Here is a 22,041-nt window from a genome sequence, read left to right as displayed (position 1 = left end):
CAGCCGCGCGCGGCGCTCCTGGCCCGCGGAGGGCGGGGTCCGGATTGGAGCCGCGGGGTTTGAAACACGTTGTCCGAGCGGGTTTGGACTTTCATCTAGGCTGTGGGGAGAGCGCAGGCCTTGCAGGCTCTGGACAGCGGGGTTTCACCCAGTACACCGCACGGTCCTGCATGAGCCGGGAGGTCCCCCTGAGTACTGCAACTTTTTTTTTTTTTTTTTGCTTTTTGGGTCACACCCCGCAATGCTCAGGGGTTACTCCTGGCTTTGCACTCAGGGATTACTCCTGGCGGTGCTTGGGGGACCATATGGGATGCCGGGGATCAGACCCGGGTTGGCCGCGTGCAAGGCAAACGCCCTACCCTTGTGCTGTCGCTCCGGCCCCAAGTACTGCAACTTTTGGCACCCAAATAAATAAGCCCCCTCACCTGTGAATGTGAAATTGCACAGGCAAAGTTGGCTTGTCCTCCGCCGGAAATGGGGCCTCCACTGTAGGGCACTGGCCTTGTAGGTGTCTAGATTCAAATCTCCAGCAGAAAAACAGTAACTGATGAGAGACCCCTAAGAGAAGAGCCTTTGTTTTGCATATGGGATGCAAGGTCACGGACAAAGCAGGGACTCCTAAACTCCGAGGCAGGAATAGCCCCTAGCACCTCCAGATGAAACCAAAAACAAAACCACAAACTCATTGTAAAAAGGTGCATATAAAAATGGTGGGGGAGAGGAACGCACAACTTTAATTCTGGCTGTGTGGGCCTGGAAGGTGCTGCGGGATGCCTGGGTCAAATTCAGCAACTGTTGGGGCTAAAGCCTGCCATTGCGAGGCCCGGATTGACAGTACAGCGGGGAAGGCGTTTGCCTTGCATGCGGCCAACCCGGTTCGATCGTCGGCATCCCATATGGTACCCCCAGCACTGCAAGGAGTAATTCCTGAGTCCAGAGCCAGGAGTAACCCCTGAGCATCGCTGGGTGTGACCCAAAAGGCAAAAAATAAAAGCCTGCAATTGCTGGGAACTGTGTCAGACCCGGGGGATCAACAAGGCACCTACAAGTCAGGTAATTCTCCACCACTTGGAGCTATATCCTGTCAAGGTGACACCACTAATTCAGTGTGACCTTGGACTTGCCAGTGGTCTATCCTAGTCATCCTTCACCCTCCCCCCTCCCCCCCACTATGTGGAATTTGAGCTGGTTTTGTTTTGCTTTGGGATCACACTTGCAGTGTTCAGGGATTACTCCATGCTGTGCTAGGGGATCATATGCGGTGCTGGGATTGAACCCAAGTTGGCTACATGCAAAGCAAGGCGGTGTTTGGGGAGACCATATGGGGTGCCAGGGAATCGACCTGCTGTACAGTCCCAAATTCTTATCACAAATTCTATTCCTCTCTCGCCTAATACTGTCTCAGGCATTACATGTTTGTTTTTTTTTTTTCCCCTGGGCCACACCAGTTGACTCCTGGTTTTGTAATCATAGGACCATTTGGGGGTGCCAGGGATAAAAGCAGAATTGGCCACATGCTAGGCAAGCAAGCACTCTAACCTGCTGTTTTCTTTTTGGGGGGCTGCGAGGGTTGTGGGGGACTGGGCAAACACCCGGCAGTTCTTACTCCTGGCTCCATTCAGGAATTATTCCTGGTGGAATTCAGGGGACCACCTAGGATATTGGAGACCAAACCTGGGTCAGTGGATTGCAAGGCAAGCACCCTACTCTCTGTACTATTTCTCTAGCCCCAATATTTTTTGCACCTTTTTTTTTCTTTTTGTAACACCCTGTGATGCACAGGGGTTACTCCTGGCTCTGTGCTCAGGAATTACTGATGGTGCTCGGGGGACCATATAGAATACTGGGAATCGAACTGGGGTTGGCCGCGTGCAAGGCAAATGCCCTACCTGCTGTGCTATCGCTCCAGCCCCTATTTTTTGCTCCATTTTTGAAGTGGCAACCAGAAATTGAACTTGATATACATTAACACCAACCCCCCACTTCATGGTGTTTGAGTCAACTATGTTCAAATCTTGGTCGCCTAGAATCTGTGCATAAACATTTCTGTGCTGCCATAACTGGCATGTACTCTACCATTGAACTACATTCCAGGACTTGCAACATTTCTAGTTCCATGCTTAGGAGTGAGCCCTACGGGTGCTCAGGAGACCATATATGGTTCTGGAGATTAGAAGCAGGGCCAACCACATGCAACAATGTGCTTTGCCTTCCTAATTATCTCTTTGGCCCTTTAACCATGTTTCTGAATAATACCTTCTCTTGTAGTTTCAGATAGTTTAGTGACTGGCCCCTTCCAGGTCCACACTCAGCCAGGATTAGAGGTTTACGCTTTCCCCAGCCTTTTATATATGCACCTTTTTACAATGAGTCTGTGGTTTTGTGTTTTTGATTACATCTAGTGGTGCTATCTCCATTCTCTGATTTTTATGAAAAAAAGTTAACTTGAGGCTGGAGTGATAGCATAGCGGGTAGGGTGTTTGCCTTGCAAGTGGCCGACCTGGGTTCGATTCCAAGCATCCCATATGGTCCCCCGAGCACCGCCAGGAGTAATTCCTGAGTGCAGAGCCAGGAGTGACCCCTGTGCATTGCCAGGTGTGACCCAAAAAGAAAAAAAAAAGTTAACTTATTTCATAACTTTAAATATCATTTAGTTATAGGAAATACTGTGATTATATTTACTGAGGTAATCAATACAGGCTGGAGAGATGGAGAAAAAGAAAAAAACAAGAGCACTGGTGTTTTAAACACCAAGATTTTCATTCCTGAGACACTGGCACTAAAGGACACTGCTAGCAAAAAAGCAGCACATTTGGGGACTACAGCCATAGTACAGTGAATAAGGGAATAGGGCGTTTGCCTTGCATGTGACCCTCTGGGTTTGATCCCCAGCTCCTCATATGGTTCTCTGAGCCCTGCCAGGAGTAGTTCTTAAGTGCAGAGCCGGGAATAAGACCCGAGTCTACTCAGGTATCCCCTCCCCTCCCAAAAAAGCATATTAAAGATAAGATAACTATTAACAGGGTCATTAGGTGAACATTCATAATAGCAAAGCCTTATAGTGCCAGGTTTGGAATCAGTCACATGCAAGGCATGCCACCTCCCCCTCCCATACTTTTCTCCAGCCCTATACAACTTTTTGTGCGGCTGGAGGGTTTGTGCCACATCCTGCAGTGCTCAGGGTTTATTCAGAATGATGTGCAGGGATCATACCTGGTGGTGCAGGAGGACCTGATTATGCAGTGCGCACTGCTAGCTACAGGAAAGCACCTAAATCCTCATACTATCTCCAGAGTTCTGCTCCACCCCTACCCCGAACTCTTAGAAACCACACACAGGATTGATAATCTGAATTTGGAGGTTGATATAGATTCCAGTCCAGCCTGTGCGCTTTTTGGAGGGGCACACCTGGCAGTGTTCAATAATCACCCTGTTGGGCTCAGGTGACCATAGGGATGCTGTGGATTGCACCTGGGTTGGCTATGCAACGAAAGAGTAAAAACCTGCTGTACAACTGATTGCTCTGGCCCCTAGCCTGTGCACTTGACAGGCTTCAAGTCTTAACTGAACTCGTAGAAACTATTTCCAGGGATGATCTGAGAATTAAACAAGCTATTATACCAACCGGAACCATTGCTCTTTTACAAGAACTGTCTAGGGCCAAGTGATATATGCCAATCTGAGTTGTACTTCCGGCATTCCATATGATTCCAAGCCCCCCATGTGATTCCTGAGCACAGAGCCAGGAGTAAACCCTAGGCACAACCAGGTGTAACCCCCCCAACAAACCAACCAAAAAAAAAGGGGGGGGTTACTTTCCGGTCCAGGGAGAGGGTTCAAAGTTCTGCAATGCATGGTTTGCATGAGTCCCAGATTCAGTTCCCAGCACTGCTAGTCCATTGGGAGTAGTGCCAAATATTATCAAGTGTGTCCCCCTCCCCCAAATAACAGGATAGTTTCAAATGTCTGTATTATCAAGAGAAAACTCCAGTCAATTTAATCCAAACAGACTTTGCTTTTTTGCTCAGAAAATAATGAAATCAAAGATGGTTTTTCTGAGATATAAGTCTAGTCACAAATGTGTCCACATCAGAAGCAAAAGTTCCAGGGGGAAATAAGTCACAGAATACATCATTAGCTTATACCATATTCATTTCTCCAAGAATCCTGACATCTAAGAACGTTGGTGCTAATAAAACTTCCATTACACATATAAACTTCCCATATCAGCATTAAATATTGACATTTTTTATAATTTGAAATAGTCTATTTCTGTCTTTGCACAGCCCAACATGTGACTAGCAGGGACTTAAAATAAAATTAGCCTCCAATTTTTACAAATTTTAAATGACTACCATGGACAGGTCAGTTCTGTAAGATTTGGTTCCTAAACTAAGAAAAGCCATTTTCAAGTACAAGTTGGTCTGAGGAGTGATTATGTAATCAATCCTGTTTACTCAAGTAGATCAGGTATTGAACATGATACAAACTTAGTATAAGCATTTCCGGAGGTAAGACTTCTCAGAACACCTGGCTTGGGGTTGGATGCTCCAAGACTGAGGGCAAGGGAGGCCTCTCAGTGGTAGAGCACACGCCTTGCACATGTGGAGGTCTTGGGTTTGATACTGAGCACTGCAAAGCAAATCAATTCCATTATTTTTTGTATTATGCAGCATAAAGGAAAAATCTGGTGATTCCTGAAATGTAAGTACCTGAATAAAAACCAATCAACTCCTTTCTTTTCTGACTGGTCTGGGCCAGCCACGCCAACAGTGGACTAGCACCCACTGGAATGACTCGCCTTGTCCTCACTTTCAGGGCCACATGATTTAGTCTGCCTCTCCCACTACAGCAGCTGCTGTCTTTAAAACTCTACATTTATTAAAAACGTTAAAAGGTTTCACTCTTCCCTCCAAAATATTTTACATTAAAAATAAAACAAAAATCACGACTTTTCCTTAGCTACTGTACTAGATTCTGCTTCCCTTTCTGGGGTCCAGCCTCCTCTCCATTTTTTTTTTGTCCCTTCACTCTCAATATTGCTATAAATTTGTCTAGAGCTCTCTGTCCTCCTCCTCTCCCAGAGTGTCCTGCCCTGCAGGCAGAGTTTCCTTTCAGATTTGGGGTGGGGCCCTTGTTGGTGAAACGAGTGGGGTACAACCGGCAATGCCCAAAGGCAGAGTACTTTGTGCTTCCGAGAGGCTGACTGGCTTTTTCCTGTCACTTGGCCTTCCCACGCCCCTTTTTCCCAGACACCTGTGTAAGACCGTTTGGCTGGAGGTTGCCTCCATCCGTTCTCTAGTTCATCCCAAATCTGGGTTCACAAAAGCCAGATCTGACGATGGTATTGTTTCTGTGTGACTGCGAAGGACAGAAGGTTGTGGCACATGAGCAGAGCTTGAGGGGAGCCCTGACTTCTCAGCATATGGACCCTGAACCCCCAGGTAGAAGTTTTTTACTTTTGGTAGGCAAAAACAAGTTCAGCCAGGACCAGAGAAGGTAGGAATAGGGGGAGGCGGGCTGACCACATCGCTCTGGGGCGAGTCATGTTCCTTCAGACAACTCCCTGCCCCCCTCATCCCCACACCGCCTTCATCCTGCGGGTCCCAGGATGATTCTGGAAAGGAGAAGGAGAAAGAGGAAATGGATTCTGTTCACGGGGAAAAGGCAGGAGGTGACAGAACGCTTGGGGTCGGGGGAGGCCTGTTGCACCCTGCAGTCCTCGTGGCTTCCCTGTTCTGGGGGGAAGGGCGTGGGGGGGCCCAGCAGCCAGGCCCTCAGAGGCTTCATCAACTCTGTCCCTTGTCCTTGACCAGGAGGACTGTGTGCTGGCCTCCGCTGGACACAGACAGGACCGTGCGGTTCTCAAGCTGTTTGCCTGTCATCTCCACGGGGCTCCAGGCGTCCTCCTCCAGGCCTGTGCCCAGCTGGTAGTTGGTGCCCATCCCCCATGCAAAAACACGACCTACACGGGAGAGAAATGAGGTAGAAATGGTTCTTAGGATCCCCTGTCCCACCTCTCCACAGTGTGAGAAACTTGGGACATTGGGGGTGTCTGGCGTTGTTCCGTAGCAACCTGGTCATGTCCCAGCCTCTGGGAAATGAGGGAAGTGAGAAGCCAAGGATGCTGCTAACCAGGGACCAGTCCTTATCCCTTGGCAAAGACCTCCCTACCCCTAGCATGGCATTCAAACCCTAAGGACTGGTCACGCCCCACCACCACCAACAGCCTAGATCCAAGACCAGCATTGCTGGGATCACACTGGGACACAGGCCGGCTTAAGGTCAGGGCCTTCAAAGTGTGCTGAAGCCCTTTCTCAGGCTACCCAGACCAAGTGGGTTCAGCGATTCCAGACTTCTCCATACTACTTCCCTTTCTTTCGCCCAATAGCACAGTGGGTAGGGTGTTTGCCTTGCACATGGCCGACCCGGGTTCGATTCCTCTGTCCCTCTAGGAGAGCCTGGCAAGCTAACGAGAGTATCCCGCCCACACGGCAGAGTCTGGCAAGCTACCAGAGGTGCATTCGATATGCCAAAAACAGTAACTAGAAATCTCACAATGGAGGGGCTGGAGAGATAGCACAGTAGGTAGGGCGTCTGCCTTGCACGCGGCCGACCCGGGTTCGATTCCCAGCATCCCATATGGTTCTTGAGCACCGCCAGGAGTAACTCCTGAGTGCAGAGCCAGGAGTAACCCCTGTGCATCGCCAGGTGTGACCCAAAAAAAAAGCAAAAAAAAAAAAAAAACTCACAATGGAGATGTTACTGGTGCCGGCTGGGAGGACAGTGCTACAGTGCTACAATATAACTAAGCACAGCTCCCTGGGAAGCTGGAAGAGTTGGGTCGTAAATAAACGAGTCACCCTGGTAGAAAGCCAAGCTTGAGTCAGAAACCTGGAGACCTGGGTTCAAGATTTTTTTTTTAAAGGTCACACCCGACTATCTTGGGGCTTACTCCTAGCACTGCACTCAGGAATCACTCCTGGAGGGCTCGGGGGACCACAGGGGTTGCTGGGGATCGAATCTTCAAGACAAGCATCTACCCGCTGGACTCTCTTTCAGCCCCCTCAAGTCTTACTGCCCGTCCAGATCTCAGCGAGGCTGCTTGTCTGTGACCCAGCCCTTGCTTTGTTGCTTTTCTCTTCTACAGAACAAATCACCTTTATCAAAATTATTTGTTAACTTCTGAGAACTGGGAGCAGAGCCCCATTCTCGGTGATCTCTGCAACTTAGCCCCACGCACTACTGGGCGAAGGGTACCTGACGCCTCCCCCTAGCAGTGCTGAGTGTAACCTCAAACACAATAAGAACCAAGATCCCCAAGTCCCCAATCAACCCACTCACCGTCCTGGGTCACAGCATAGCCCACAGAGGCCCCACAGGCCACTGAGGTGACAGCAGGCAGCCTGGAGATGAGGGTGGGCACGCTCTTCTCCTCCGCACCCTCCCCGAGGCCCAGCCGCCCGTACTCAGCCCGGCCCAGGCTGTACGCTTTCCCTGCAGGAGGAGGGAGAGATGAGGAATTGCACGGGGCCCGTTGCAGGCAGTCCGGTGAGCCCCTGGTATCTGCGGGGACTTGTCCCCAGTCTCAGGATGGTTTGGGGAAGGTTTGCAGTGATTCTCCCCAGGTCGAACCCATACTCGAAAGGGCGCCAAGGCTCTGGAGGATCGACTGACACTCCTGGACCTGGGCCTGGCCCACTCCATGGAGGACCCAGGGCCCCGGGCAAGGACCATGTTCTCAGAAGTCTGACCAGGCCTGTGCTCAGGGACACTCCACCCCAGGCCCAGAGGAGGACCCGAAGGCTCCACCTTCCGAATCCATGCAGACAGTGTGGTGTTGGCCACCAGAGAAGCCCACCCAGGACTTGGTGGAGTTCTTGAAGGACGTCAGGTTCTGGGGTATAAAGCAAGATTCTGTGCCCGAGGTTCCTGGGAGGTAAGAGATGGGACAGAAGTGTCAGGGTGAAGGGTCCAAGGACCTGCCCTTCTGTCTAACCCCTCCTCAGTAAGACCACCCTACCTCAACCATGAGAGTCATTCACTCTCCAGACGACAACATTGTTGCTCTGAGGGGCCCGGGTACCCCATCAAGAGAGCACAAGCAATTCGCGGGGACCCCTGGACTGAAACCCTGGTTCTACAGGGAGACGCTTGATGGGACTCACCAAGCTGATGGTAGTTGGAGAGGCCGAAGCCATAGACGTGGCCCTCACGGGAGATGGCGAAGGTGAAGTAAGCACCACAGAAGGCATCCTGGAACCTCACGTGAGCCCGGCTCCCCTTGGATTTCAGTATCACACACTTGGGGACCAGAAGTCGTTCTGCAAAGAGAAGGCCACGGGGAGTGGCAGACACACAGGCCTTGCCTCGACTGTCCGCTTCTCCTCCACTGTTGACGCCCTGCAGGGAGGCTACGCAGGGGCTCCTCACCCCATTTTGCAGAAGCAAAACACTAAGGGCCGCACCCGCCATTAACATGAACATTTTCCTTCCTTTCTGGTGAAAAAGGTTCATGCCAAGTATGAATTCTACCACTGAGCTGCATTCCCATCCCAAAGAGTCTCGTTTTCAGGGACCTCCCAAATGAAAGACATTCTTCTATGTTTCTGTTTCTTTTTACACTTCTGGGTCCTGGGGCCGGAGCAATAGTACAATGGGCAGGGCACTTGCCTTGCATGCGGTCAACCCAGGTTCAATTCCCGGCATCCTATCTGGTCCCCTGAGCCAGGAGTAATTGCTGAGTGCAGAGCCAGGCATATCCCCTGAGCATCGCCGGGTGTGACCCAAAAAGCAACAAAACAAAAAACAGCACCACCACCACCACCACCACCACCAACAGATCACAGATCATCCTGTTATTCGTCAATTGCCTTGAGCAGGCCCCAGTAACGTCTCCTTCATCCTAGCCCTGAGATTATATTCAAGAATGAGACCTATCAGGAGAATGAGACCCACCACCAACAACAAAACAAATAAATTTCTGGGTCCCACCCAGAGGTGCTCGGGGGCTCCTCTGAGCTTAATCCTCAGGGATTGCCCTCTTCTTGCACAGCCGACCATGCGGTGCTGGAGACTGAACCTGGGCCTTCAGCATGCAAAGCTCAACCCACCGAGCCCTTGCTCTGGCCCCACGTTCTTCTATCTCCACAGCCAGGAGGTGGCAGCCTCACGCCTGCAGAGCATCAGCACTGAGCTACCACTCCTAGCCCTGGCGTCTGAGTTTGTAACCACGGCTGCTGCTCCCATGCACACACGCGTGCTACCTCTAGCGACTTGCTTTTACTGGGGGTGGCTTGCCTAGCTGCCTGCCAGAGAAACAGACCTACATGACCTACCAAGGCCCTGCCGGCCACCACGATTGGCAAACAACTCCGGCACACGACCGAGCTGGCCCTGCTCTCCGCAGCCCAACGTGTAGAGCTCCCCATCAGCCGTCAGCATCACTAGGTGGTCATTGCCTGGGGGGGGGAGAGGGCAGAGGGTAACAGGCTTTCTCTGCCCACAGCTGGGCCAGCCCTCCAACAAGGCTCCCGCTCCTCAGGACATCCCAGGCTCACCTGAGGCCACCTTCACCACGGGCGTGCTCAGCTGCACCTGCACAGGCACCAGGCTCTTCTTCATGGGCTCCAGGAGTCCGATCACACCGTTGTTGTCCTGGGAAGGGGGAGGTGGACATTCAGTCAGATGCTGGCTGTGGGCAGCCACGAGGGGCAGACTGACGAAGGGCCAGCACGACAAAGGGGGAGACAGAGGTGGACAAGAACCAGGTCACATATTGAAATACTTACGAACAAAATCACACATGGTCTGTGATTTGCATTAAAATTAACAGGTAAGGGGCTACGAATGGAATAAAGAGGAAAAATAAACATGCCAGCTTCGTGTTCGTAACTACTGAGTAAAAAGGGGTTCAAGATACAATCCCCATCCTTTCTGTTGGAACCCAGCCTCCCACTTCAAAGCATGTGTTCTGCCTATGAAGCACTTTCTCTGATTTCACAAATTATGTTAATAGAAACAGTTTTGAGGGGTCAAAGAGATATATCAGGGGGTGAGGTGTATTCCTCGTACATGGCCAACCCAGGTTTGACCCGGTATTGTATAGTCCCTCAAGGAATGATCCCTGAGCAGCGACCTCAAAACCAAAACAAACACATGAATAAATTTATTTGATTTACCATTGACAGTTATTTATTTCTTCCTTCTTCTTCAGTTTTGAGGCCTTATCTGGCAGTGCTCGAGGTATTGTGTGGTGTTAGGAACCAGGGCCTCACTCACACACAGCAAGCATTCTGTCACTGAGCCACATTCCCATCCCAGAGTCTTTTATTGTTTTGCAGTGCTGGGGTTAAGCCTCGGTTCTCACACATGCAAAGTTAAATGCTTACCACTGAGTCAAGTCCCCTCCTCTGGATTCCCTTGTTTTGGGGTCAAATCCGGGGATCGAGAGCCCACATGGGGTGCCGGACATTGAACCTGGGTCATTGCATACAGGCAAGTTCCTTACCCTGTGTTATCTCAAGCACCAATTTTTTCTCCTGTGCAGCAGTGTTCAGGGTTTTCTGCTGCCTCTATGCTCAGATATCACCCCTGGTGGGGCTTAGGGGGGACCATGTGGGGTGCCGGGGATTGAATCCCAGTCCGTCACATGCAAGGAAAGCGCCCTTCCCACAGTACTATCTCTCTGGCGCCTCCACCTATTTATTTTATAAATTGATTTCGGGCCACACCTGGCAATACTCAGGGGTTACTCCTGGCTCTGTGCTCAGGAATTAGTGCTGCTGGTGCCTGGGGGACCATATGAGATGTCCCAGATCAAAGCCAGGTCAGCAGCAGGCAAGGCAAGGCACCAACCAGCTATACTATTGCTCCAGCTCCTGAATTCCTTCCTTTATGACATTACAGAATAAATACCAAAGCTCCTAAAATATTTATTTTTCCCAAAACAATTTTGTGGGGTCAGAGAGATAATACAGTGGGTAGGGTACTTGCCTTGCATTGGCAGACCCGAGTTCAACCCCTGGCACCCCTATATTCCCCAGAGCTCCACCAGGAGTGATCTGAGTGCAGACCAAGGAGTAAGCGCTGAGCACCATCAGGTGTGGCCTCCCAAAAACAAAACAATTTTTACGCTTAGTCTCTAAAACTCTCCACTGCCTTTGATGGTCTGAGATATGACGGAGCCAAAGAGACAGTCCAGTGGGTAGGGCACCTGCCTTGCACAAGGCTGATCCGTGTTTGACTCCGGCACCCCATACATTCCTTGAGTCCCACCAGGAGTGATATCTGAGTGCAAAGCCAGGAGCAAGGCCTGGGCACCACCAGTGTGGCCCAAAAACAAATTCTGAGGTATGGGAATTTCACACATTCTCATAAAACAAAATACTCTTGGGGCTGGAGCGATAGTACAGTGGGTAGGGCATTTGCCTTGCACGCGGCCAACCCGGGTTTGAATCCCAGCATCCCATCCCATATGGTCCCCCGAGCTCTGCCAGGAGTAATTCCTGAGTCCATGAGCCAGGAGTAACCCCTGTGCATCATCGCTGGGTGTTACCCAAAAAGCAAAAAAAAAAAAAAAAAAAAAAAAAAAAAAAAAAAAACCAGCAAAAACCAAAATACTCTTGGGGTCAGGAGCAACAGTACAGTGGGTAGGGTGTCTCCCTTGCATGTAGTTGACCTGAATTCCAGCCCTGGTATATGGTCCCCGAACCCCAAAGGAGTGATCCCTGCGCAAAGAGCCAGGAGTAAGCCAGAGCACAGGTGGGTGTGGACACCAAACAACAAAACATCCCAAAACCAAAAACCTCTGGGAAGTGCATGAGGGCAGGAGAGGAACACAGGAGAGAGACACGCACTTCATTAACATTGACTCAAGGAATCAGCTAGAAGTGTGCAAGGCGTGAGTGAGTTGTCAGAGAGCCGGGAACAGCCCTCGCTCACTGAGCCTTCACTTCTGCATACTTTGGTGGGGGCACAAGATGGGTTCCTTGGGGACCCCTCCGTTAATTCTGCCCGCCAGATCCCATGCAGACTTCCAGACCCAGTCTCACCCGGAAGGAGCCCCAAAGGAAGACTCGGCCATCCTCGGTGAGCGCCGCTGTGTGACTGTCTCCAGCTGACACCTGTATCACTTTCTCTTGCAGCTCCACTTTCCCTGGCACCGACTCTGAGCCTTCCACGGATGTGTCCCTTCCCAGCGCACCCTCATCATTGCAGCCGAAGGAGTAGACCTGTGCCCAGGAAGCCCAGTCAGTGCAGGGTCCAGGATCAATCCACTCCTATTTAGGCCGCCCCCTGCTCAGCCACCCAGTTCATCATCCCCACGTGTGGCTCAGGCCCCAAGCCCATTCCATCCACATCCTCCCTGATCCAAACTTGGTCTGTCCTGGGCCCCCCTCTCACCCCATCCCTGGGCCCACCCCCGTCGCTCCCTGCCCTACCTGGCCACTTCTGCTCAGACACACAGTGTGCATGCCCCCGGCCTCTGCCTGCACAACATCCTCTGGAATCGGCACCAGAGCTGGCTTCTTCCTCTCCATCACACCCTCGCCGAGTCCCAGCTGGCCCACGTCGCCCTGGCCCAGAGTTAGCACCATGCCCGGTTCTGTTCTGTGGGATCTATGTGAGACTGAAGGAAGAAAAATTCAGCCCTGAGCATACGGGATGACATGCGCGTGGAGAAGTCTCTGCCTGGGCTCTGGGGTCACACAGCCCTGCGTTCCAGCCCCTACTCTAGCAGAATCCCTCAGAACAACCACCAGGAGCCTTGGATTAAAACCCAAGAGCTGGGGCTGGAGTGACAGCACAGCCAGCAGGTAGGGTGTTTGCCTTGCACGCGGCTGGCCCAGGTTCGATTCCCAGCATCCCATACGGTCCCCTGAGCACTGCCAGGAGTAATTCCTGGGTGCAGAGCCATGAGTAACCCCTGTGCATTGTCGGATGTGACTCAAAAAGAAAAAACAAAACCAAACCCCAGGGCTAGTGATGGAGAATAGTACAGTGGGTAGGGCGTCTGCCTTGCACGAGACCAACCCAGGTTTGATCCCAGCATCCCATATGGTACCCTGAGCACTGCCTGGAGTAATTCCTGAGTGCAGAGCCAGGAGTAGTAACCTCTGATCACCACCAGGTATAACCCAAAAAGCAAAAAGTTAATAATAAGAAGAATTAAAAAAAAAAACAAAGGCCAGCCAGATAGTTCAAAGGGCTGAAGTCTATGCTACACAGAAATTCAGTCCCCGGTACCCTATGGACCTGCGTGCCCCCAAAGCACTGCATCCCTGGCCAGAGAACCTAACCATCAGCTGCTGGACTCCCCAAAACTGCCTAAGAGGCATCTCACTCTAAAGTAGCTCAGTCCACTGCAGACATGAGAGAGAGAGAAATGGGAGAAATGAGACAGTACTTCAAATTTTATGCTGCTGAAGAAACCCAGCAGAGATTTCCTCAAGAGCTTGCACAAATAATAATGTCTCCTCTTCCCAAGTGGATGACCTTCTCTACCGTTAGGTTGCTCTGTACTCATCTGAGTTATATGTGGGGCCTGGAGCAACAGTTCAGTGGGTAGGGAGCTTGCCTTGCATGCAGCCAACCCAGGTTCAATCTCCAGCATCCCATAGGGTCCCCAAGCCTGCCAGGACTAATCCCTGAGTGCAGAGCCAGGAGTAAGCACTGAGCACAGCTGGATGTGACCTGGCCCCTGCCCCCCTTATAACTTATTCATGCCTTCCATATTTAGGCTGTGGTTACCAGGAAAGGGAAATAGCCTCGGACAGCCCTGCTCCAAGCACAGACAAGTCACTGGGGTCCCTCAGTTTCACCCTCTGGCTGACTTAAGTCCCTGACAATTCCACACAGGAGAACAGGGGAAGTGGTGGCAGGAGTAGGAGTCAACAGGTAAATTTGCAGAGGTAAGTGCCAATCAGAGGGCTGCAGAGCCACCTGCTGGTGGTCACCCGCACCCCAGACAGCCAAAGGCGTCTAGCCCCTCCCCAGGGTGTGGCCACAGCTGCCAAGATGGCCACCTGGTCTGGTTTTCTGGTCAGAAGGGCTAGGCCTGCAGGCACCTTGGCAGGAGCGGGCGCCCGGAACTCGGTGGGAGGCAACAGCCCTCACTGCCTGGTTACGATGGTCTGCAAGAGACAGACACTGTCTGAGTGTGGGTCCGTGCGTCCCCCCTCCCACGCCAAAAGCGCTTCTCTGTCTGCTCCCCGCGAGAAAGGAACCTACTGCCATCCCCCAACAAATGCTGCCAGCATTCTCTCGAAGCCTCCCAGCACCTCAATGAGGTAAGGGACTAGCCTAAAGGGACACAGCTAGAGAGTGGCAGAGCAAGGATCTGAACCCGTGTCTGGAAGTTAGTGGTGCTAACCAGAACGAAGCTGTGCGTGGGGCCCTGGCCTCGAGTCTAGTGCGCTATTTTGCCAGTGCTCCCTGGGGCCCTCTGGCCCTGTAGGAGTCCCAGAGGGTAGAAGACAAGAGTTGTGGCAGACCTTCCCTCCGGAATCCTGGAACTCCAGGCCCCTCTGCTTCAAATGGACAGGAGAAGGAGGCCCAGTTCTAGATTCTGGGGCTCCAGAGTGATACCCACAATCAGATAAAGCCAACTCCAACTTACCCTTCACCTTCTTGCTCTTTGGGAGGGCATCTTCTGGGGGTGACCTTTTCTTAGCTATACGCTTGGGCGGCATTGTCCTGTCCTGAAAAACCAGGCCAAGTACTACATTAGAAATGGCAATCGTTTTCCTATTCTCATTTAGCCCTTTTTATCAAACCCCTTAGAAAGGGTCAGGACTGCCCAGTAATTTCACTTCTTAGAATTTATCCTGAGCTGGCTCAGCAGCAAAACGAATTTACCCAAAATTAGTAGGATACCAACTCTAGTTGCTCTTCATATTGTATAAATTCTTCATATTTTACAAAATTAGTGGGATACCGAATTAAATATTCTTCATAGGGTTAAAAAAAAAATTCCAGGAGATGGAGCGATAGCACAGCAGGTAGGGCATTTGCCTTGCATGCGGCCGACCCGTGTTCGATTCCCAGCATCCCATATGGTCCCCCAAGCACCACCAGGAGCAATTCCTGAGTGCAGAGTCAGGAGCAACCCCTGTGCATCACTGGGGTTAAAAAAAAAATTCCAAAACAATAAATGCCCAGGAGCCTCTATAGTGGGACTAGGAGGAGTACCATGTGTTGTTACGTTCATGACAGGAAGCCATGAAAAATAACACTTTCTGAGCTGGAGAGCTAGTTCAGGTGTTAAGGCGCTTGTCTTACATGCAATTGTCCTCGGTTCAATCCTCAGTACCACACGATCCCCTTGCAAACACTTAGTGATTTGGAAGACGTTCACCACTGCCAAGTAAAATAAAAAAAAAAAAAAACTGAAAAAAGCAGCTCATCCAATTTTGAATTAAAAAAATACATGAAAAAACATGGTATGTGGGCAACAGACCAAATGTTAACAATGGTAACCTGAGAAGTAAGATTATAGGGGTCAGGAATATGGCTCAAATGGTAGAGAATATGCCTAGAATTTGTGAAACCCTGAGTTCCATCCTGGCTCTTGTGTCTCCACACAATACAAACACATACACACACACACAGACACACACACACTTAACACACTCATAAAGGTTCAATACATAAGGAAAGGTATCAATAGCTATTGAAAACAACTATGTAAATCACAGTGTCTAAATAAAAAAAAAAGTGGAGATGAACTAGAGATAATACAGCAGGTAAGAAGATTGTCTTGCATATGGCAAATCTGTGTTTAACCCCCAGCATCCCATAAGCTCCCCTGAGTACCTCCAGGAGTGATCTCTAAGTAGAGTCAGGAGTAAGCCCTGAACACCGTATGATATAGCCTCAAAACCACTAAAACATAAAAGGATAAAGAAATAAATTCGTGGGCTAGAGGGATGATGGACTGAGCATATGCCTTGCAAACAGGAGCCCTGAGTTTAACCCCCTAAGGCATGGTTCCCCAAGCGCCAGGCAGGGAATAAAAATACACCGATGAGTGTGGATACCTTTCTTTGAAAAACTACTGTTATTAGGGCCAGAGAGACTGCAAAAGAGGAAGATGCTGCCTTACATGCAGCCAAACTGGGCTCAATTCCCAGTGCCACATACGGTCCCAAGAGTCAGTCAGGAGTGATCCCCGAGCGCAGAAACAGGAGGAGAAAGCCCTGAGCATGACCCAGTATGGCCCAAACCCCAAAACTGAAGCCCTGAGCACTGCAGGGTGTGACCCCCAAAACAATAAAACCCACTTGTGGGCTGTGACAATCACTCCTGAGGCCAGAGCAATAGTAAGGGGTGGGGTTTTGCCTTGCACGTGACAAACCCCAATTCAATTCCTCAACTCTATATAGTTCTCCAAGCATCTCCAGGGTTGGTCACTCCTGAGCAGAGCCACAAATATCCTGAGTACCAGGGGGTGGCCCTTATCATCCCCCACCTCACAAAAAAGAATCATTCCTGGGAGGAACCTGGGTTTTCCTGAGCAGTTCAACAAGACACACTGTAAATGTGCTCATATTAACATATAAACACCAGGTATTACACATAAAATTTTTTTGGGGGGGGGGTGGAGCCACCCCCAGCAGTACTTAGGGCTTACTCCTGGCTTTGTACTCCAGGGATCACTCTGAGCTGGCTCGGGGAACCATAAAGGGTGCTTGGGATCAAAACCGGGTCAGTCACCTGCTCCAGCCGTTTTTGTTTTTTTTTGAAGAGCGGTCACGGCTAGTGGTACACGGGTTAAACCTGGATTAGCAGAATGCAAAGCAACGCGCTCTACTCGCTCCAGTCCACAACCCCACAGTCTAGTCGTTTGAGCCATTTCCGTGGCCACCAACACCAGGTGTTAGAAAAGGGGAAGAAGAAAATCACCTATGCATTATTAGAACAAGTGGACTTCAGTCCCAGTCCCTTTGCATTCCCCCCGCCACAACTCTCAGCTAGGAACAGGTACTCCACAAAATTCTATTTCTAATCCAGCCCAAATTGTGTTGAAAGCCTTTGGGGCAAAGGACATATAGAGCTCAGCAGTAGAGCCTGTTGTCTCTCTGCATGTGGTTCAAGCCCAGTGCCACAAAAAAAAAAAAAAAAAAAGCAAGCAAGCAAGCAAACTTTCTCTCTCTCCCTCCCAACCCCCACATTGTCTGCTGTGCTCCTGGTCTTTAAAGGTTGTGAAAGCTGAAAACCAGGTCATTTAAGCCAGGGGCCCCCAAACTCTGCACTTTGGACTCCAGAGTGCAGGCTGGGGCTAGGCCTGCTCAGAGACCTAGGTGAGAAGTAAAGCAGGTAGCACAGCCTCCAGGCCAGAATCCGGACAGAGTGACTTTCTAGCAATCTGATCACGGGCAAAGTTATTGGACCTCTTGGTGATTGTTTCCTCCGGGCTTCCCAGTAAAACAGCAGTAACAGTATCCATCCATCTGCTATGTGTATGAAGAGAAGGGCTAATCCTAGGCAATCCTTGTAGAGCTGGTGGTACTGCCCTGTCCAGGATCTGCCCCGTGCGACGCAGTTCTGAACGAGACAACTCACCTCCGTTCTCCATGGAAGAGGCAGGGAGAGAGACTCAAAGCTACAATCACAATGACATTGAGCCCTAAGCCCCTCTCAGGCAGCACTCCCACACCCCCTTTCTTGGGACAGGCCCCACTCTACAGTATGAGTTTGCGGGGAGGGGGTCTCTGGACATTGCACTGACCTATGGGAAAAGAAGAAAGCACCGAAGACTAAGAAGTACCCAAGGGCCGCTAGGCTGAGCCACTACGGGCTGTGACAGGGTCTGGTTTAGTCACTGATAACGGCTGATAAAGCAGTTCTGAGAGTCCTGCATCTTTCCATTTCCCCTGGGGTGGTCTCCTCCCCTCCACCTTGCCTCTTAAAGATTCTTCCTGTGATACTGAAGTCACACACAGAGGAGGGCACAATGAGACAGTACAGCAGGCAGGGTGTTTGTCTCGCATGTTCGATCCCTGGCACCCCATACTGTCCCCTGAGCACTTCTAGGAGTGATCCTAAGCACAGAGCCAGGCGGAAGCCAAGCCCTGAGCACTGCTGGGTGTGGGCCCCAAGCACAGCAGCAGGGCGTTCACCTTGCATGCAGCCAGCCGGCTGAGCTGGGTTTGATTCCTCCGCCCCTCTCGGAGAGCCTGGCAAGCTACTGAGAGTATATCGCCCGCACAGCAAAGCCTGGCAAGCTACCCATGATGTATTCAATATGCCAAACACAGTAACAACAAGTCTCATGATGGAGATGTTACTGGGCCCTCTCGAGCAAATCGATGAATAACAGGAGGACCATGACCGATCAATAATAATAATAATAGTTCAAAGGGCTGGGGCACATGCTTTGCATATGGAATACCAGGTTCAATCCCCAGCATCCCACATGGTCCCTAAGAACTGAGCTGGCGGCAACCGTAGCCCTGTCAGATATGGCCTACACCCCCATCCCATCACAGCCCCTGCCACTCAAAGAAGATAAAAACAGGACAGGAAGGTCATGCAAAGGTATGTGAGTGATCCCCTCACTCACAGAAGTATGTGAGTGATTCCCTAAACCACCTGGCCCCCCCAGATACTGCTGGGTGTAGCCCTGGTAACCAGACTGGACCATCAGGCCTGAATGCCAGGTGAGCACTGCCAGGAGTGTGGGTGGGGCATCCCCGGGGAGGAAAGGGAGAAAAGGAAGGACCAGGAGACTTAGAGGAAAGTTCCCAGGCCACACATGTGGCATGGAATCCTGTGTCTTGTCCACTGCCCCACTGGGCTGGAGGGTCCCTCTCCTCAGTTCTGTTTAGAACTCAGTTTCCTCATCTGGTGAAAGACACACCAGACTACAGTCTACCAGGGACCTGGACTTCCTTTGACCCCCTATGACCTCACCAGCCTCATTTCTGCAAAGGGAGTCTACTCACAGCAGCTGTCCCCTCAGGCAGTCCGCCCACCGCCAGGCGGCCTGTCCCCACCAGGAGATAAACACTCTGGCCAGACTCAGACACACAAGAATCTCTGTGAGAAGTTCCCAGAGGGGCAGGCTCACCTGTCTCAGCTGTCAACTCACATTTGCTGAGCTTCTATGAGCCAGATAGAGACACCCAGGAACTGAGGCCTCTTAACAGAGCCTGGGTTCACGGATGTTCCCTTTCCCCTAGGAAAAGAGCTGCCTGCTTCCGGGAGATGTGCTCAAAGTGGCCATGCTGCTCAGCGGGAGAAACAGGAAATGCTCAGAAGCTGGGGATGGTGGGTGGGTGGGTGGGGGACTTGACCACACCTGGCGATGCTCAGGGGTTACTCCTGGCTCTGCACTCCAGAATCACTCTGGTGCCGTTGGGGGTCCATATGGGATACTGGAGATGGAAGCAGGGTCTGTGGTGAGCAAGACAAGCGCCCTACCCACTGTACTATTGCTCAGGCCCCTAGACGGCTGCTGAACCGGCGGTTCCTCTTCCAGGCTCTACGCTGCTGCTGCTCTTGACTAAGCTCACCTGCTATCTGTGTCCAGACAGTATTCCGAGTCCAGACCCGCAAACCTGCCCTGTGCCTGGAGCCCCGGCTTCACTTCTACAAAACTGCTGCTCACCTAGTCAAATACGGTGCTCCTGCACCCCAGGGGGACAGAAAAGCCGCCAGTTTCTGCAAAACCCCTCTTCCGGGAAATACCTTACCGGGGTAAACCACTCCTGGCCCTCGAGGGCAGGGTGGGGCGACCCCAACTCAGGGATCCATAATACTTGGCATACAATCAAACTTCTGCCGGGGCACACCAGTCACACTCGTTCCAGCACCTGGATTATGACCTTGTAGGGTGACTGGCAGGTCCGGGCGTCGGCAGCACGCTTAGGCGATCACCCAGGAGGGTGCTGTGGCCATGCCTGTGTCTCCCAGAGTGGGACCGGGGCTCCGTAAAGGCCACGCGTTCCTCCCGACCCCGGCTCCCGGGCCCGCCAGCGCGGCACGAGACACGCGGCAAGCGCGCTGCAGACGGAGGGGATGGGACGGGCTGGCGGGCTCCCCGGCACCCAGTTCCCGGCTCCCGGGGGCCGAGCAGACCCCTGGGCAGCCTCAGCTCCCCAGAGACGACCCCGCCGTGTAGGAGGACTCAGACCACTTTTCCCGCTCCGGAAACCGCACGGCCCGGCGCAGGGCGCGCGCTCTGCGCCCGGAGCCGCCGAGTTCCCCGGGCCGGCCGCGCCGTTTGAATCTTGGCGCCGGGCGGCGCGGGCAGCGGGGCGGCGTGGGCAGCCCGGCCGCGCGGCCCGACGAGCGCGAGGCGGGGCCAGGCCGGCGTCCGCCGCTCGGCTCGGCGCCGCCCGGGACCGGGACCCGCGCGCACGCGGGCCACGACCCCGGTCTGCTGCCGGCCACGCGCGCTGCGGCCGCCCCGCGCCCGGGATCCCCGCGCGACCTACCTCGGCGCAGGTCGGCCACGAGCAAACTCCTCCGCTCCCGGGCGGGCGGCGAATGGCCCGAGCATGCGCTCTGCGGCCCGCGGGCCCCGACCCCGGCCCCGGAGAAAACAAAGAGCACGGCGGCCCCTGGCGGCCGCCCCGGGAAGTGCAGGCAGAGCGCTCCTGCCCCGCAGACCTGGACCACGCCTGATGGGAGCCTGCAGTGAGGGTTTGGAGACCCCCAATCTAGACGCGGGAGGGGACAGCAAAAAAGTGACAGGAGGGGGCTGGAGAGATAGCACAGCGGATAGGGCGTTTGCCTTGCACGCGGTCGACCCGGGTTCGATTCCCAGCATCCCATATGGTCCCCTGAGCACCGCCAGGAGTAACTCCTGAGCACCGCCAGGAGTAACTCCTGAGTGCAGAGCCAGGAGTAACCCCTGTGCATTGCCGGGTGTGACCCTCCCCCCCAAAAAAAATGAAAGCAAAAAAAAAAAAAAGTGACAGGAGGCAGTGAGAGTCCAGGTGATGATGGGAAACAGTCAAGGAGGAAGAGTGCAGTAACAGCGCCCGTGGAGGGCAGTAGAGAGGGAGAGCAGGGGCACGTGTGTGTCTGTGTGTGTCTGTGTGTGTCTGTGTGTTGTCTGTGTGTGTATATGTGTGTGTCTGGGTGTGTGTTTGTGTTTGTGAGGCGGTGGGTGGGTAAGACAGCACATGTGTGCATAAGGGAGATAGCCTCTATCCCAAGGCAACAGAGCACCACGTTGGGACTTGAGCTCTGGTGACACATCAGTTTTTATGGCTTTAGAACAGACTGGCCAATGGTTGTGGGGAAAGGGCAGGCCAAGAATGGGGTGTAAGCAGGAGAAGGAAGGTGAGTCAGGATATGAGAGATGAAGGCGTGAGCTGGGTTGGTGTAGGAGATGGATGCCAAGTCATTCTGACATGACTCACCCTGCCTCAGGAAGATGGACACTTTCTTCAGTTTCAGGGGTTCTATGGTGACCTCAGAACATTTGAGGGTTTCCTTAATCAAGGTAGTGACTTTGGCAGATAGGTATTTTTCTCCAATTCAACCTCATTCTGACACTGAAAGCTATACTATCTTATTTCAACTTCAGATGAAAAACTGTGTGTGTGTGGGGGGGGGGGTTGTCAGGAATTTAAACAAGGGTCTCAAACACTCGAGGCACGTACTGTACTCTCTGAACCACGTCTCTGACCCTAGTAGGACACATTTTCCCTTTGATTTTGGTCCACACCTGGCAATGCTTTAGGGACTATATTCCCTGCTTGGTGCTTGGGGGTGACTTCTGGTAGTGGTTGGGGGACCACATGCAGTGCAAATCATGTGCTCCAGCCCTTTTAACTACCTCCCTGGCCCTAGGTAGACTCTTTGTTTTGTTTTGTTTTGGACCTGGTAGTGTTCGGAGACTACTCCCAGTTGGGGATCATTCCCAGTAGTATTCAAAGAACTATATGGTTCCAGGGTTTAAACTGGGGTTGGCTGCATGAAAGGCAAATACCTTACTTTCTATACTAGCTCTTCAGCCCCCTAAATGAATGTTTACCATCAAAGTATTTCCTATTCTGGGGCCAGATGATCATATAAGCCTGGTAA

The 22,041-nt window shown here is 52.0% G+C and overlaps 1 protein-coding gene across 4 annotated transcripts; it reads right to left on the bottom strand.

Moving 5' to 3' along the window:
- Positions 1-4,090: 4,090 nt before the first annotated feature.
- On the bottom strand, positions 4,091-20,466 carry RCC1 (regulator of chromosome condensation 1). 4 transcript variants are annotated; one of them, XM_056123585.1, is made up of 11 exons: positions 15,283-15,360; positions 14,621-14,702; positions 14,070-14,135; positions 12,444-12,631; positions 12,054-12,233; positions 9,561-9,657; positions 9,339-9,461; positions 8,169-8,324; positions 7,813-7,932; positions 7,345-7,497; positions 4,091-5,965 (listed from the first exon to the last, which is right to left on the bottom strand). In XM_056123585.1, the coding sequence occupies exons 2-11, from the start codon at positions 14,691-14,693 to the stop codon at positions 5,790-5,792; spliced, it is 1,332 nt and encodes a 443-aa protein (XP_055979560.1). In that variant the 5' UTR covers positions 14,694-14,702; positions 15,283-15,360; the 3' UTR covers positions 4,091-5,789. The 4 variants fall into 4 exon arrangements, with proteins under 4 accessions (XP_055979560.1, XP_055979563.1, XP_055979562.1 ...); XM_056123589.1 differs by having other exon boundaries at positions 5,843-5,965; positions 7,862-7,932; XM_056123588.1 differs by lacking the exons at positions 14,070-14,135; positions 15,283-15,360 and adding an exon at positions 20,442-20,466.
- Between the last annotated feature and the right edge of the window lie 1,575 nt (positions 20,467-22,041).

The sequence above is a fragment of the Sorex fumeus genome, unplaced genomic scaffold (assembly GCF_029834395.1).
Source record: "Sorex fumeus unplaced genomic scaffold, SorFum_2.1 ptg000047l, whole genome shotgun sequence".
Taxonomy (NCBI): Eukaryota; Metazoa; Chordata; class Mammalia; order Eulipotyphla; family Soricidae; genus Sorex; species Sorex fumeus.
Note: the sequence above shows the minus strand (reverse complement) of the source record. Positions and strands in the feature narration are given on the sequence as shown.

What these genes read in the sequence shown, in the direction of transcription:
- RCC1 (XM_056123585.1), bottom strand. Translation starts at nt 14,693, where the DNA reads ATGCCGCCCAAGCGTATAGCTAAGAAAAGGTCACCCCCAGAAGATGCC. An exon ending in GGGCGCCCGCTCCTGCCAAG is followed by an intron (nt 12,632 to 14,069) that starts GTGCCTGCAGGC and finishes TTCTTCCTTCAG; the next exon opens with TCTCACATAGATCCCACAGA. An exon ending in CGTGGTGAAGGTGGCCTCAG is followed by an intron (nt 9,462 to 9,560) that starts GTGAGCCTGGGA and finishes TCCCCCCCCCAG; the next exon opens with GCAATGACCACCTAGTGATG.